General features: G+C 40.3%; 1 protein-coding gene across 9 annotated transcripts in view; it reads left to right on the top strand.

Moving 5' to 3' along the window:
* The window catches only part of PKIB (cAMP-dependent protein kinase inhibitor beta), a 55,927-nt gene that overhangs the window by 36,691 nt on the left and 1,632 nt on the right, over positions 1-17,604 (top strand). For 7 of the 9 annotated variants that reach the window (XM_040598415.1, XM_040598413.1, XM_040598406.1 and 4 more), the window contains exon 2: positions 13,097-13,271. In XM_040598415.1, the coding sequence (XP_040454349.1) occupies positions 13,124-13,271 (148 nt within the window). In that variant the 5' untranslated portion in view covers positions 13,097-13,123. Of the gene's footprint in view, positions 1-9,731; positions 9,915-11,972; positions 12,139-13,096; positions 13,272-17,604 lie in introns of all 9 variants that reach the window. The other 2 variants (XM_040598410.1, XM_040598409.1) reach the window with 2 other exon arrangements.

Here is a 17,604-nt window from a genome sequence, read left to right as displayed (position 1 = left end):
CAGTATATAAAACAAGGAGTAAATGTTTTTTTAATGCTGCAACATTAGCATAAACCCCCAAAGATCTGCACTTGTCGATCAGTATAATTTCCAGGTTTTGGTTTGAAAAGCTCAGCTCCATTCTTCTACAAACAAAACTCCCATGGAGTTTCCGTTAAGCAATGCAATTAGGTCTGTGTGTTGCTGCGAAAGATGCATCTTTGTAGCATGTGTTCTCCAAAATGATCTTGGTGTTGATTTTAGTCTGTGTAGAAACAGAAGTATCAATTTGCATAAAGATTCACTCAGTAGTAATGCCTATCTGTTTTTCTCCTTCTCTCCCTTTCTGTGCTTAATAAGACAAAACGGGAAAAAATCCACTTCTGAGGAATTTGCATAGGAAAAAAAGGAGAGAGATTAAGTTACACTGCTGGGTGTCAGGGTGTAAAATAACACTGGCAAAGCTAAAAAAGGAAATGTTCAGAGCTCATAGACATTTTTAGAAGAGGTCATTAGCTTAGCTGATGGGAAAATTTTTTTCTGAGCATTCAGCAGTTCCTGAGCTCACACATGTTACACAGGTATATACACACTGGCCAAATGCCAAGGAGGCTGCAAAATCCTAAGAGGAACTTGCAAAGGTGGTATTTCCAATTAAACATAAAATCCAAAGGCTACCAAATGTCAGTGCTGAAAAGTAATCTTTAATCAACTGGAAATGGGTTCTTTCGGGTGCCTCGTTCCTCGGCATCGGAGTGCCTTCCATGAGCGGATGAAATGGCAGATGTGATTAACTCCCCTTCTCTGGGTTGTGTTGTTCATTTTTCTGTCTTTCTGGGAGGAGGTTCACGTGTGGAGCTACCTTGGGGAAGAGCCTCTGCAGGGACAGTGTAGGTTCTTGCTGTGGGCAGGGTGGGAGAGGCTGGCACATTCTGCATGGAGTGAGAGTGTCCTGAGGGGTGTGTGGGGAATTCGGTGCTGTAGAAGGACAGAGAAAGAGGAGGGAAGGTGTTTGCTGTCATGGGAGGGCAGGAGGAGGGGAGGCAGGGCTGGTGCTGCATCTTTCAGGGTAAGGGAGGGAGGAGTGGAGGTGGAGGATGCTCCATCTGCATGGCCTGTGTGGCTGCTAGGGTTTGACCATCTTGGTCTCAGAGCCAGATGAGGGCACAAAGGAACCACCCTCCTGTGATAAAGCCAAGCAAGGTCTGGGCTTTCCTGTCCTCCTGACATTTTGAGAAATGCCCTGTACCACTGGGGCTGTACACAGGCTCTTTCTAGGGTGAGGACTCCCGGTGAGGTGTTTGTGTGCTTGTGGGGATGAAACCAGCAAGTGTGAACTTGAGAGGTAATGAAGAGCCCAACCATCAGAGCTCATAGACCCACAGAAACTCCAGCTGACTGTCCTCCCACCCTGTGCCAGCCCCTGACTACAGGCAACAACCCTTTGGCGGCAGTTGGTGGGCTCTCTCTTGCTTGGACTTAATAAAAAAGTTGGTTAAAATTGATGTGATTCAGGAACAGTGTAGTTCCAACAGACCCTTTTGCAGTGGAAGTGCAAATTCCTTTGCGATGGAAAACAGTTTTCAGTATGAAAATCCTATCCAATTCTGCTCCAAAGGAAAGCAAAGCAAAAACGTTTGTTCAGATAGATCTTGCTTGTTGCTTTTGCTACGCCTTGTGGAAGAATGGCTCTGGTCTGACATGGCAAAATTAAACCCATTTCTCAGTCCGAATATAGCAGACTAAATGTTAAATCCAAAGTAATAGACAAGAAGAAAGCAAGCTGATTGTTAAACTTTTAAAACCAAAAGCTTCACTATGTCGACCTCCCAACTCATGTTGCTTGTATGACAAACAGGAGCAAGAGTTGATGGCTTTCTTATATTTTGATTTCTATCTTTCCACTTTTCCTTAAGCATCAATGGCCCATGTAGATTAAGAAAGCTAAATAACAGTTCTATGCCTGGTGGTATTCCAGCTAAAATAGCTGGAGAGTCCAGCCATACTTCATTCAAGTCATTTATAAAAGGCACATTGTAGCTTTCTACTGTTCATCTTTTAAATGATCCTGTATGTACTGGTTGTTTTCCCAGCCTCATTATCATTTGGGGTATGAGTACACCGGGTTTGGTCCTTATTTGAAGCACTTTATCCAGGTGTTTCGATAGCCGGGCATGTTTACTGAAGGATCATTTACCAAAATGGAAAAGGCTCTCTTAAAGCCATCTGCCTTAATTAGAGTTCATTTTAACGGAAATGATTTAAAATACATTCATTCAACTGTGTGGAAATTATCTGACTGGCAGTCCAGTACATGCCTTGGAAATGACTGTTTGGTGTTCTTGAACAACAGGCAGGGTATCGTATTTGGAAATAAGGATTTGCTTTTAGGCCTTACTTTTTTGAGAGACAATAATTTTACTCAATTGCTGAGCAACCTCAGGGAGATCATAAAATAATTTCCTTAGTATATTTTAAAAGAATTTTGATCAAAAAATGTCTATTTTACCAAACTAATCTAAACCCATGAAGCTCTAAGATAGGAAGACTGTTTTAATGTCCTAGGCTAAAGGCATTGGAGGGTAATAGAGATGATTCATACTTTCATAAAATAGAAGTATATTGAAAGACTAAAGAAGTTAAACCAAATGAATCCCAGGTGTAATTCTATTAACTTCTTTAGGCTTATAACTAGTATGAATTTCACTTGTTAGACCTATTCTCATAGGAAAAAGAGACACACTGAAATAGCATGACATTCAGGGAGGTTTATCAATCGCTGTGATCAATGGTATTCTTTCAACAGAGACACTGAGGAAACAAATGGAGTCAGCTAAAAATAGGAAGGCAGGAGCAAGTGTAGTACTGCAGATGAACCCTTCACCTGAAGTGTAAAATTAATCTAAAATAAGTTGCAAGGAAAAAGTTCTTAGTGTGTACCATGGCTAATCAATATAGCCTATCATTAGTCCTCAAGAGATTGTGGGTTTGGGGTTATTTTTTTCATTTATTTGAAATTCTATTTCACCAGTGCTATTCAATTGAGCAGGGTAGAGCTTATTCCCAGAAAATTCAAGGACAAGATGTTCCCAAATATTTCTGCCCCAATGTTCCCTATTCTGTGGAAATTTTGATAAATTTTCCCTCCAGTCTCAAAATTTCCTGGCGGCGAAGTAAATCTGAGGCTTGTCTTGTTCAGCTTGGTTGTGCCTGTGCGTGTGTAAATACCCTGTGGTCTCTGATCGCTAAGGTGCAGTCAGAGACTTTCTGGTGCAGAGAAATAACCAAGAGATTGTATGGGCAGGTGTCTGATCCACTGGAGACAGCTTTTATCTCCAGATCCGAGTGGGACAAATCCCATCCAGTGAGCTGCTCCTGAACGTCAAAGAGCACATTCCTCATGCTGTCTCCTGTCTCTATTACCAGATTTCAATGGAAGCAACAGAAGCTTTGCAATTAGATAAAGCGCGGTGCATGCATAACTGCAGGATCAAAATGCAAACCTATACTATAGGATATGTTTGAGTGAATTGTAATTGATCTATTTTTTTATAAGTTAAACTCTATTGTAAATATAATTGGAAAGTCTTGTGAATCAAGGTCATTATTTAACTTAAATTATAGGTCTAAAGGAAGACACATTTCTCAAATCTCAGTTTTCTTGGTGAGTCACCATGGGATGGGGCAGATTTTTCTATCTGTATTTTCATTAAATTCAGTAAACAGGACTACTACCAAGATTGAACAGTTATGCTCTAGAGGATGTGACCTGAGTGGAATTGTATTAGAGTAAGCATGAAGTATGTTGGAGAATGAAATGAAAATTAAAATGAAAAATTATATATTTAATATTGAAGAAATGCTGTATCTGAAGCAAAAATATAGGCTAAAGCATAAGTAAAACATAAATGGAACATATAGAAATGGGAACTGAGGGTCCAGATTTGTATTGGAATTCACATGCCAAATGGCTGTTTTCTGCCTGGGCTCAAAGTCATATTACTGTGAAAAGCACAGTGATCTCTGTTGGTTCATCTTCTCCTGAAGGCAAACTGAAATAAAATTATTTCATAGAACTTTTAAGCACCTGTGGTGGCCCAAGGACATCGTCAAGACTAAGTTTTTAAGGAGAAAAAATACCTTTTATTAATTAGAAAAATATAATTGGAAGAACGTTTGGGTATACCAGGTTTTCCTCAAGCTGAGATGGCTTTATAGAATTATACTACAATAGTTCACTTATATTTGCAAATCCAAACACCTTTTACTACCCTTGAACTGAGTTATAAAATAATATTTTATTAACTAACTAAAAATTTATTGAGTTGAGCAAACACAATATTCTTTCCAACATCCTATCCAGTGAAGAATGCCAAATGAAGTATTTTGGACTGGGTTTCCAGAAGCATTCATGGATGAGCCAGAAGAATAGTTCAGGAAATCTAGATAATTTGTGGAGTAGAATCATCTAAAGCAAGAGATAGAATAAATAAATATTGGGGAAAACTGTTATGCAGAGCTTCATGATGAAAGCAAAGAAAGCTGAGACCCCAAGAACCATGTTTGAGTGAAGTGTTGGGGTGATGTCTGCTAAACGTCTTGGCAGCTCTCAGACTGGTATTTGCTGTTTGTGGATAGGGTGGAAGAGATGCTCAGATCAACAATAAACACTAGTGAAATAGCTTGTTACCAGCTGCTTTATCTTTCAGGCTGGTGCTTAAGGAAACTAGTTGAATAATAAAAACTTGGAGCATTAGGTTTAAAATTCACTCTTGACAAAGACAGGCAGGCTTTGTTGCTGTCCTAAAGAAAATAGAATTAGCTTTTAGTGGTACTTAGTACTTTGAGTGCTCAGTAAAGAGTTGAGGGTTAAGCTAACTTTGCTTTAAATGCTATATCCAGATCTCTGTAAGTAAGTAGCAATTAATTACTGTTTCACCTAAGTTTTTTTGTGGTTTGGTTTGTGTTGTTTTTTGTTGGTGGTCGGTTTTTTCTTTTATTATTAGAACAGACTGCTATGAGTAATTTTTGGTCTGGAAATAGTGACTTCTCCTTGTGTGCGCTTGGCACCATGAAACCAGAATGCAGAAATGAAAAATTGAAATAGGAAAGTTTTACTTCAACTTAAGGAGAGTGGTGCTTTGATTTGGTTACACTTTAGCTTTTCCAAAATGTTTATCAGACGTGAACCATACCATTACAAGACGGAGTATCCTCTCCTCTCTTCAGGCCAAGAAGCACTAAGGGGTGTGACTGCAAAATCGGCTAAACACAAGTATTTCCACATCAGTAAAGTGCAGCTGAAGCTGATCAGGGAAGAAGTCCACCACACATAGGGCAGGATGCTTCCCAGGTCTGATTCAGGACATAAAAAATACAGCTCATAGTTTTAAAGGAGGAAGAGTCATAGAAATGCAGAATATATATAATTATGGAATGTTATCTGGCCATGAAAAAGACAATAAAATCAAAAGTCAGCTTTCATTTACATAACTAAAACAGTAACGTGCTTCTGAGAGTTTTCCTGGCTTTTTAATGGAAATAGTTCCATGTTTTGAAGGCTTAGGGATTTAGCAAGGTGCCTGCTGCTGTTGACATGCAATTGCTGCTCCCTGCCAGACTGTTGCCACCCAATGGCTAGATGGAGAGCAGCTCTGGCTTATGTCTTCTGAGTTTCATAATGGCAAGATAACCTTTTCACCAATCCCACTTCTGCCTCCAGGGGACCCTTTGGAGGTCTGAATCTGAAATAAACAGGGACTTTTCCCCCTGGAAGATTGCTGCTGGCAGGGTGAAAAAGAGGCACGTCTGTGCAGAAGCTTGTCTTGCAGCTGCTTGTTCTTTTGAGGGTTCCAAACCAATCAGTCTGTAAGAGTCATCACAAATACTACGTACTCAGTTAACAAGGTGTTGCAGCATGTGTCATATTAACAAAATAGTTTATCCCCCTCCAAAAAAAAAATTAATCCTTGGTGTAGTAAACTGTCCTTGTAGTTCTCTTGCAGGCTCTTCAGGTTTCCTACATGTGGGCATATTGGGGTAACTGCACACATATACTTTTAAGCAAAAAAAAAAAAAAAAGCCTGTTGTACTGCTACCTAGCTAGTTTGCTGCTAATCCATGCGTTCTGTGTCATGCCCATCTCTGTGCTCTTCCTCCAGCAGAGCTGGTCTCCTGAAACATTCCCCAGACTTTACCAAGCCTCTCTTCCTCCCCACCTCCATCCCGCTCGCCCTCCAAAGACACTCCCTGTTACTGATTTCATTTATCTTCCTCAGTAAGCTTCCAAAGCTCTCCTTTCTTCCTGTGTCCCTTTAGCTTGCCATGTAATTTATCTTGCATAAACCGTCATTTAATCTCTCCTTCTCTTTACATAAAAGCACAGCTACAGACTCCCCATGCCTTTCACTTCTCCATCATTTCGCAATAGGAAATGAAAACTCTGTGAAGCTGAATGGCCAAAATATAACAGGAAGAATTAAGTTTGTGGGTTTGATACCTTTGAGCTTCATTTCTTGTTCCATAGTAGGGGATGCATTTGATTTGTTTCCAGCATAGCTGATGCGTGAAGAGTTTCTTCCCTGTTGAACTGTGTTTCCTGTGAAGTCAGCTAAAGCTTAAGTCTGTTACTGCTTTTGGTCACTCAAGAGACATTTGGAAAGTGACTTGCTCACTTGCATGGTATTGACTTCCTTCAGCTAATGTCACTTCATTTATTACTTGCTGCAGACAACTTCTGATTAATTTGTCAGTATCACGACCCCTTGTCCTCTCTTCCTTATTTTCTTTCACAAGGGAAAAATAGTACCATTGCTTAGTAAAGCTGTTCTACCCTGTACAGGTTTGTAGAGGGTGAACCTCACCACGGCATCTGTGCATTCTCCAGAAGTGTAAAAGCAGCATGATTAATAAGTTTTTTTTCTCTTGTCCTTTCCATGAGTATAAAATTTCAGCTGCAAGTTTCAAAGTACCAGTCTAAAGAAGAAAAAAGTCCATCCCGTTTCATTTTTCTAGAAAGCGGTTTCATGCCATACCTACCTTGTACTGCTGATGTGGCATACTGGTTTACAACAGTCCTTTCAGCTGCAGTATCTATGCAAGTGCACATACACACTTTTTAGATATTGTATACAGGAGACAGCAAAAGTTAAGATATACGTGGCATTTGAAGCTGAAGCTTGGCGATGTTTGTGTTAGTCCTTAATACTTACTAAAATTAATTCCCCATCTTCAACCATTCCTCAAGAAAGCATAGCCAAGATTTATCTAGATATTGGACCCACCAAAGGGCAAAATTCATCAGCTCCTGTCTCTATACTACAGCTTTGGTCAAGGTTTTCAGATTCTGTGCCCCAAACTGATAAAGTGTGTGAACATGATCAAGATCTTGGACCTTCATTCAGTGCTTCTGAGAGCACTGAGGCAGGAAATGGAGGAATGGTGTAACCTTGGTATCCCAGACTGACCAGTTTGGGACTAGGAAAATCATGTATGGAAGCCATTTTTGCACATTATCAGTATGGGTGTTGTCACTGGTGCAAGAGTGTAGAGCAGGTCACGTATCTAGAGCAGAAGAAACACAGAAGACATATATGTTAAATGTCTGTCCAGCTGTGTACACTGCAAAGAACCAAAACTGAAAACCTGTTATACAATATACCAAACTTTCAAATATAATCCAAATAATATCATGTGTTATATGGGCTGTAACATTCAGACTGAGACAGAAGGTGTAGGACTCAGATATGCTTCTGCACTGTAGATTTACTGAGATGGAATAAAATTTAGTTTCCCTGTATGGGAAAACAACTCATGAATTTTTCAGAGGACATGCACTAGAGAGGCCATCTCTGTTGGTACAGGAAACGCACATCATCTTTCTAACATGAAATAATAAAAGGAACTCTTGTCTCAACTTCCTGATGTATTGAAAAATCTGAAAGCTAACAAGTTTACTTTTTTTCCTGAGTGATTCACTTCTAACTTTCATATAGTTAGCTATATTGCTTCTGTGTATTAAGAAAATGTGTGGTCTCCTGTCCTAAGCCCCGAACAACCGAGACTCCTTGTTTGATATAGATATGGTAAAGACTGCTTCCTTATCTTTCTGTGTGCTTCCCAGCACTAGGTTTACAAGTCTGTTACAAATGTTATTGATGTGAAAACATACGTAACAGAAATTTTTCTCACAAAAATCATTATGCGAGTGCCCAGGTTACTGTTAGTCATCATCATAATCTCTGGACTGTCTTCCTTAAAAGCATGAATGTTCCTAGCTTTTTTTTCTGTGGTCCAGTAATGCCTTAGGATAAAGCGTAAGGATGACATGGGCAGTTATAATGAGAAAGTTCCTATCCTGAGATTTTTGGGAAGAGGAGGTAAATCTATCAGGATGCAGCCGCAGCAGAAGAGGATTTGAAAGCATGGCAACTGCCTAGCAAGGAGATGTGATTTTCATTTCAGTTGCACAGTGGGAAGCATTTAATTCAGTAAGTTTTCTGTTCTCCTTACTTAGAAACTTAGGAACCTACAGGCTTTTGGAGTAAAGGTGCTTGGAGAACACATTACTTACAAGTAAATAAAAAACAACTAAACACAACTGAAAGGACTGAAGTACTTTCTGAATATAGTAAGATGCTGAAATGCATCTTGCAGTAGGAGACCATCAAGACATAAAATCAATCAGTCTGACTCTAAAAGTCCTACTTGGCTATTGTATTTTTCAGGTGTTCATGAGAAGATTTCATGCTTTCCAGTTTGTTCCTACTAAGGGGCATTCAAAAGGAACTGTTTGGGAGGTGTAGCTTTCTCTGATAGTGCAGACAGAGACTATTCGTAAGACCTAAGAAAAAAGTTTTTGAGAGAAGTGCCTGAGTGGCAAGGAGTGATGTGTTTGGTCTTTCAGTCTCCTGCACAGAGTTGCAACAATAGTAATGTCAGAAACCTTTTGAAATTTCCTGAGGAATACTTTGTCCTTCCAAGCAGAACAAAAACAGTGTTTTGTCTCTGTATAAGATGGTAGACGATCAGAAGATTTATCTACTTCCTAACAGATAGGGTGAGGAAGAGACAGCACTGTTTAATGTGGACCATGTGGGCTGTGGCACCTGCCACAAGTGAGCACCTTAAAGCATTTTTTCCCTTGCTCCTCAACACAAGTTGTTTCAGGAGACTTGTTTGTTCTTTTCCTTTGTCATTTATTTAAATAAATTCTCACCAGCTTCTGTGATTCATTTCCCGACAAGGGGCTGGCTATGCTGCCAACCAAAGAAGATTCAAAGATTAAAAAACTGTCTCCTTCAGAGAAAATCCCACTGGTAGTTTACCTGCCATTGCTTTGTCCGAGGACACTTAACTTGAATGTCTCATAGATACAGTAATAGAGTCTCACTTCTGTTTGTAGCCAGTTTTCACAAGCAGAGCATTTCTTTCCCCCTTGCACACCTGAGTGATCTGTTGTGCATTGTGGGTGGTCCTGCAGGGATTTCAGAGGCCTAGATGAGAAGGTTAACCTAGTACTCCCAAAAATCCCTTAGTGCTATGGCATGGCCCAAAAATGAGCTGCAAAGTTAGGCTGGTGCCATGGAGTACTGATGGAGTACTAGCTAAGATGCCAGTCGAAGCCTTCGGTCTCCAATTTTAGTGCGTGAGCTTTTTTGGGAGGTCCACTTGCCTTCCTGCTGTTGACCCTCTGCAAACAGCCTACATTCCTGCTCAACTCTGTTTTCCACCCAGTCCCCTTCTGCTTTTAGGTGGCCTGGGTTTTGCTATGGAAAAAAGGGAGCCAGAGATCTGCAGAACCTTCTGCTCTGGAAATCTGTCACTATTCTTTTAGAGCTGCACACCATTATTGTGGTGAGCAGTGACATGGGAGAAGAATGACAACAGTAATTTGGAAGCTGAGAGAAGCTACTGCATGCAGGCATTGCCAAGGTGTAAGTATCTTTAACTTGGATAAGGCTACAGAAAAATGAGTTCAGTGAAGCTGAAGGAGATATTGGCAGTGGAAGGAGGAGTGGAACTGGGAAAATAGATGCTGTGCACACTCTGTTACTTTCTGAGGAAGCATGAAAACTACTACACATAACAGATGCAAGAAGATGCCAAAAAGATAGGTATTTCCTGATGGATATGTTAAAAAAAATTAATGTAGAAAACAGATGAAGAGTGAAGAAACTCTACATACTTGCTTGGTTGTAGGCCTTAGAAAATGCTATTACAAGAGAGCATCAGAATGAAATTAAAGAAATTTCTTACATCATTAAAGAACAAAGTGCCATTTATCTAAAGTAGAGCAGCAAGCTATTTTGAATACGATCTGTATTATGTTTGGAGGTAGACTTAGGTTTTTATTTATATGGACCTAAATGGACTTAAGTTTTGATTTGTAATGTCAAGTCTAAGCCTGCTGGGGTAGCCCCTCATCTTTAAAATATACTTAGAGAACATCCTGTGCTAGCACAGTGGGTAGCCCTTAACTTTTGAACGCACTCTTCCTGTCAGCCTGTAATACCTTAAGCGTAGTATAGAAAAAACAAAAGTGAAAACTTAGTGATAACTGCTACATGTATAAAGGGTGGTGCACTTTTATTATTATTAGATAGCTACATTTGAGTTATGGCCACTGGACTGATGGATACCGATCAGCTGATTTTCTGTCTGACAGATGTTCTAGGTTTGTCTCTGTACGCTTTCTTAATCAAGTGCATAAATCAAAATTCACCAACATAAAAGCATGTCAGACTGTGTCCATCATCCTCCTTCTGGGTTGATCTAGTATTATGCAATGAAAGGAGATGATATCAGTGGAGAAAAAGATGATCTGGATTTGAAACAAGCGCACAAGGTGGATAAGAGGAAACTGTACTTCAGAAGTGAGTAGTTTCATATAGCATAAGTTGCAGAGCCAATTTTCTGCATTTAAAAAGTAACCATTTAAGGACCAAAACATCCATGCAAGGTGGGGCGGGGGTGGGGTGGGGTGGGCATCCATGAGACGGGCTTGAGAAAGTTTGGTGTGTTTTGATGTTAATGTAATTCTGTAGATCTTTATGTGAACAGCAGTCAGCTTACAACAGTATTTTTGTCTCACCAATTAAATGGCTGAAATGAAATGGGCAGGTACTGCAGCAACACTAGTATTTTGACATTGGGAATAAATTTTAACATAAGCAAAAGGAGATCCTGAGTATTTTCTGAAGTGTAATTTACAGTCTCTATACTTGTTCTGGTGAACATGAGGAGAAACATATTTAGGACACCTACAGTTAAGTAAATATGAACACCCACAAAAAGCCGTGAGACTGTGTCTGTAAATATGGATTCATTTTCTTTATTTTGATATTTCTTGTCAAATGGTGACCTCACCCATTTTAATGCATACATAGTATAATGCTCTATGTAACTGAGAATGTTTACCCATACTGTGTATATTTTCTCAAAGTTGCATTTTTGAATCTCCGTATATAGTTTTTATATTTTTGCTACTTATGGAGAAGATTCATTTGGGCTTCATGTGACTGTTTTCATGCAAGACAGCAACTTCCTGCTAAATCTCCAGGTCAGAAGTTTTCAGTCGCTGACTTTGGTTAAAGAAAGTGGTTTATTTGCATGTTCAAGTCATCTTTCAGAATTGCAGATTTTACTCATGCCTTCGTTTCTTGCCAAGAAGGATTCATTTATTACAAAGATACAATGAAGATTAAAAATATTTATTCTTGTTGGAGTGACATAGCTGAAAGGCATTTTGAGGGAGAAAAGGAAAATGTTCTTTGCAGTCGAAATGCCAGGTCAGCATCAGTAATCAAATTTCTACGCCTCCCTTCCTGCACATCAGAGCAAGTCATGTTTGCTCTCTATTTGCCTCAGTTTTTCTATCCCTGAAATGAGAGTACTGCTATTTTCCAACCTTAGCAGAATTTTAGAAGGGGGGACTATGATGCTTTGCTTCTTGTATGAGCAACACTAAAATGACTGAGACTTTCCTTATCCAGTTCTTAATCTAATACAGCCAGTTGTCAGCTGAAAGCCGACAGCCTTCCATCACATTGGTCTCCAGCCCCATCTGTAACCTCTCCTGCACAAAGCACTGACTGTATTTACGGAGAGACAACCTGCCTGTTCCCACATTGCACACAGAACTGCATTCATAAAGAGCAAGTAAATATTGTTTTTAATTAACAGTTTGTGTCTAATTATCCGAAAATACTCTGTTAATTATCAGAAATTATTGGGTATTCTGGTATGATAGTATTTAGTGATTCTTAATAATACAACTGCTAATGGCAGTTTTTTCATGCACTATCCCCGTGTGCTACTTGCAGCTAAGTATCACCTCCTTCTGCTTCAGGTATTCTCAGTCAAGCTGGTGCCCTGGCATGTCGTCCTGCAAACACCTCAATGCCTGGTCCAAAGCTGTCCAAAGCAGCAGTTTTCCTGTTCAATTCAATGGGCTTTGAGACAGGGATCGAGGGAGCAGAACACTGTTCGTTCTGTTATTTTCAAGATTCAATTATTTATTAGGTAAAAATCACATGCATAAGCTAAGGTTGAAGCTGACAAGGAGCAGAGGAAAATAAATGGTTTGATATCTGCAGGATAAAGAAATGTTATGAAGAGTTTTTGTTCGTTTTTTGAGAGGTCTTTTTAATATAATTTTCTCCTCTGTGAAAGGAGTTTGTTCAAACAAGATTCTAAATAAGAATCTAAACAAGATTCATAATAAAGAAAACATGCTTTGCTTCATAGAGACAGTATGACAAAATAGTTTCGGTTCCTTTCCCAGTGTCTGTATGGCACAACCACTTAAAAAGAGGGATCAGGTCACAAAAAGGCATACAAGTAACCTGCAGGAAGGGCTGTTGCTGACCCTGGCCACAGGTTTCTTGTAGGTACAGAGCAGTTCATTGTGCTAGTCTGATGTGCAAATGGCAACATAAGGAAATGCAGAGAGATTCTTTTATCTTCTTCTGGGGTACATATGAAGCTTGAGCACTCAGTATTGAAATACATGGCTTTTAATAACAAAAGACCCCTTATGGCTATTGTATTGTTGAGCAGGTGATAAGCATCCATCTGGGCTACAGCTGTTTTCTTCCTATGTTTGTTCCATATGCAGATGTTGCTATGAGGAAAGGAGTCAGCAATGACTGATGTAGAGCCTGTGGTCACAGATTTTGCAGCATCAGGACGGGCAGGCCGCCGGAATGCCTTACCAGATATTCTGGGCTCTCCTGCTGGTGCTGGGACTTCAGACCTGCCACACAAACTGGCTGAGCTCTCCCTTTCAGAAGGTAATGGCTGCACATTCAAGAAACTGACATTTTTATGCAGTTGTCCTTTGCTTTCTCCTTAAGATTTCTGCCACCACGCAGTTTTGATGTCAATACTAATATTTCTTCATTTAGGATTAACTTCCAAAGCAGTTACCACTTCTACCTACTGATGAGACACGTTAATTTTAACCCAGACTAGGTCTGCCATATCCACCCACAGATTCAGTGTTTAGCAGCCTGGGGAAATGTGCTGGGAACTGAATTCCAGTTCCTCTGAGGAAGAACAAACACAGTTGCATTGCTGGGCATCTTAGAAAACCGTCACTCCAGCTATAAATTAGTATTTAGTCCTGCACTGAGGTCATTTAGAACAAGACAGCAAGCTGTGCTGTTAATCCAATTACAACTATTTTAACTCAGGCATATACGTTAAAAGTTGGGTTTTACAGTGATTTATTCCTGCTAGTAGGGTTTCAACTTTGCTGTCTGAGACCAGTGTCCTATTTTGGCACATCCTTTAATTTGATAAGGTGCTCTGTTAATTTAGCATAGGTCTAATCAACACCAGCGTTATATTTGAGTTCTTTTTACTTTTGGGGGATTTTCAGATTCTTAAGTCTGGTTTCTAATGCCTATGAAGTGAGAATTATAGGTTGGCCCTAAGCATGAATTGCACCTATTTCTTTAGGTTCTGGTGTGGAAGTGACTTTTTCTTCTCATGCCCATCACTGTTGCTGCTGTGACAAATGCCACGATAACTGGTGGTCCCACATCCAGGAGCAGCAATGGTGTGGGTGCAGCACAGTGGGAGGCAGGCCTGTGCTGAGGAGTGGAGGGTCTGTTAATCTGAACTGAAATAGATTGTAGGAGGGATTGTCAGGCTCCGAGGATGCATCCTGCATGTCCTGCTTGTACATTGCCTGAAGCAATTACAGGATGTTGAGTTTACAGCCTCATAAAGCATCATAAAGGCTGGGTGGGTGGGTGTGTGTGCGCACCGCGTGCTTTGATTACAAGTTGTTCTTGCTTTGCTGATTTAATTTATATTCATGTGTTGGGGGTTCTGTAATGTAAATCCAACATGGGCCCAATGAAGGACTGCTGGGCAAGCAGAAAGAATGTTTCCAGGAGTGAGAAGGGACCAAATGACCACATCCTGGCTTGAATCTGGGACAGAGGAAAATAACGATCTGAATGGGTGCTGGAAGGATGCATTGCTTTTGCAAAAGGAAGGCACAAAGTTTTGTGAAGGAAAGAGGGTGGACATAAAGAAGAAAAACAGAAAGACAACAAGATTAAATACCCTCAGGCTGCAGGGCAGGAGTGAGGGGAACTGGGAGAATCTGGAAGAACAGGTGGGAAGGATGGTGGGCACTGTGTCACAGTACATTCAAAGTAAAGCGGGGAGCCTTGAGAGTCCAGTTAAAAGTCCTTTTTTTTGATGAGAGGTTTTCCCCTAGGAATATGAAAAGTATGTCCCTACAGATTTTCTTCTTCTGGTGTGTGCGACTGGAGCACTGGAAATCCATTCCACAGGACAGACACTTAACATTTAATGCTTTGGTTTTCAAGTATTATGGGGTCTTTTATTCCAAATAGCTCTTCCGCCTGGCATAGTCAGGCTTCAGCAGGAGAGAACTGTTTCCCTTATCAAAGGGGAGGTAGATGGGAATTTACATCCTTATTAGCGTCAGGAGCTATGGAAGTGAAATGACCAGTGCAACCCACTGGAATACTCATTGCTACGTTATGTGAACTAACCTTTGTATTGTTTAGAGCTGTGAACCTTGAGGGAGCTGCACTACATTAACCATGTTAAACAAAGCACAAAAGAATACAACAGCTGTAGATAAGTTTGTCATGTTTGTTTAATTTTGGCCTCTGGAAAGTTCAGTAGTTGGAAAAAATATACTTTTTAAAGCATGCAAAATTTCTCTCTTCAATGTTTCCCCCCGCCCCTGGATAAAGTCTTGTTAAAAGAAATGTTACAGCACAGCATAAAATAAGTACTTAGTCCTCCAGACAGAATAATTCTCTCTTGGTGCCCATCCAATGCATTAAGAAGAAGAAATGAAACACAGCTACATTAGTTTTAGCAAAATGTACTGATGCTTTCTTACAAATACAAGGACTAGCACTGCCAGCATTTGAAGAACAATTAAGAGCATGGAATTATCTTTTGCTTTTGTCATTGACATACAGCTGTGCCAGAGTGTGCCTGGAAGGAGCAGTTTCTGTTATCAGCTGTTTGCAGTAGTGATAATAGGAAATGAATACAGGATACAGTTAGGTCCAATCTAACTGCTTGGATGCTTTTTTGGGTTGGGAATTCCAGGAGTATTAGACGGAAATTACAGCCTCATTGTGTTGTAAAGTTAAGCTTCTGATGAGACAGCAAGCAAAATGAGGAGAATTCATCAAAATGGAAAGTAAGTTTGGAAGTTCAAATGCTGTGACAGCAGAAGAGTTTGTGAAATGCTTAGGGCTCTAACAGGCATCTCCTTTTGCCTATTTCTGCCTTTAAGAATAAGCTGTTACAAAAATGAAAGCGATTTCCAGCTCAGAACAAAGAAGCTGGATAAATGAGAAAAGTGGAGAAGATGGAACATGTGGCTATATAAAGTATGCCCTATTTTTTTTCTACTCTGAAAGATTCAGTGAAGATTATGGGAAATGATGAGGAAGACTCTCCATCTTGCTTCAAATTTAGCTAATGCTCATTGGATCATACATTTCCTCTTTCTAAAATGCTGTGAGCTGCTGTCATAGTGAAAGGTCAGGAACAGGATGTACTAATACCTTTTGTCTGGTTTAGAAGAGAAAAGAGACTTTGCTTTATTCTTTACGAATATACAAGGATCATAGCTATGCGATATAAATTTCCACGTACTCTGCAAGCCACACCAAATTAACATTCTCATGAGAAGAGCAGGAGAGATTTTGGCACCAGCAGTTTGTCTGAGAGCCTGACTCTGAAATGAAGACCATCTGTATCCTGTCTGATCATCCTCTGATGGTGCTAAGTTTTGAAGGGCTGAGACCTTCCACAGGTGGTCTGGCAGAAGGCCATACTGGAACCATGTTAAACAGTCATCAATTGGTATCACTGGTGGTCCAAAGATTGAAGAAGAGTCTGCAAGAAGTTTCAGAGCAAAGAGCCAACTGGTCTCCCATGTCTGGTAATCTGCATTCTGCCAATAACTGTAGAGGAATGAAGCTGGGTTAATTAGCATTGATAATATACAGCTGTGGGCTGGCATCAGGGGCGGTGGGTTGGCTGACATAGACAAGGTGCAGCTGTGGCTGGTTCTGTGAAGAGGTTGAGCAGCCAAGGAAAAGAGAGCAGCTGAGGAAGAGAGAGGAGGAAGAAGCAGAGAGAAGAGAGAATGAGCACTCTGGATGAGGAGAGGTGAGAAGGCAGCAGAGGGACTGGCATCAAGAGTACGCTGGTATGAGATGGTAAAAGACCTTGTTGCAGCTTGATAGTTTTGCTAGTGCTGTGACAAATAACCTTTATTATTTGTTGAAATTTTTCTAGGTGACTGTGTATTACTATCTTGATACGTAGCAAATTAGCACCTGTTGCACACCTAAGTGCTACCAACTATGAGATTAGATTTTCTCTGACAAACTGTTTTTCTCCACCCTGTCTGCAAGACTCCACTAATACTAGACTTCCAACCCCACACAGAAATAGCCAATTGAGGACATTGCTCTGTCTTCCTTTCCTCACAGTGCTGTCCTACATAATGCTGAGGGGTATCAAAAGTAGAAAAGTCCCTGGAGAGGGACTTTTTACAAGGGCTTGTAGTAGTGATTTTACTACACTGACATTACACAAGGGGTAATGACTTTAAACTAGAAGAGGGTAGATTTAGATTAGATACTAGGAAGAAATTCTTTCCTGTGAGCATGGTGAGGCACTGGCACAGGTTTCCCAGAGAAGCTGTGGATGCCCCATCCCTGGAAGTGTTCCAGCCCAGGCTGGATGGGGCTTTGAGCAACCTGGTCTAGTGGAAGGTGTCCCTGCTTATGGCAGGGGGCTTGGAACTAGAGTCTTTAAGGTCCCTTCCAACACAAACCATTCTGTAATTCTAAGATTCCATGAAATAACCCAGTTCTTAATTTACCAATATAAGATTATGAAGCCTCTGGGCAGACTTGCAACATCAAGTGGTTTCTGCCAAGAACTTTAGATGGTAAATTCTGTACAGTGTTATCTATTTGCTGTGATATGTAGAGAGCAAAATATATAACTCTTTTGTCTGATTGTGATAATTTATGGCAAGTCTCCAGAGCAAATAGCTGAAAATGTACCACTGAGATTACAACTGTTGAAGTGGGAGACCGC

This window comes from Falco naumanni, chromosome 6, assembly GCF_017639655.2.
Source record: "Falco naumanni isolate bFalNau1 chromosome 6, bFalNau1.pat, whole genome shotgun sequence".
NCBI lineage: Eukaryota > Metazoa > Chordata > Aves > Falconiformes > Falconidae > Falco > Falco naumanni.
The sequence above is the reverse complement of the archived record's forward strand: the minus strand, read 5'-3'. Positions and strand labels throughout refer to the sequence as shown.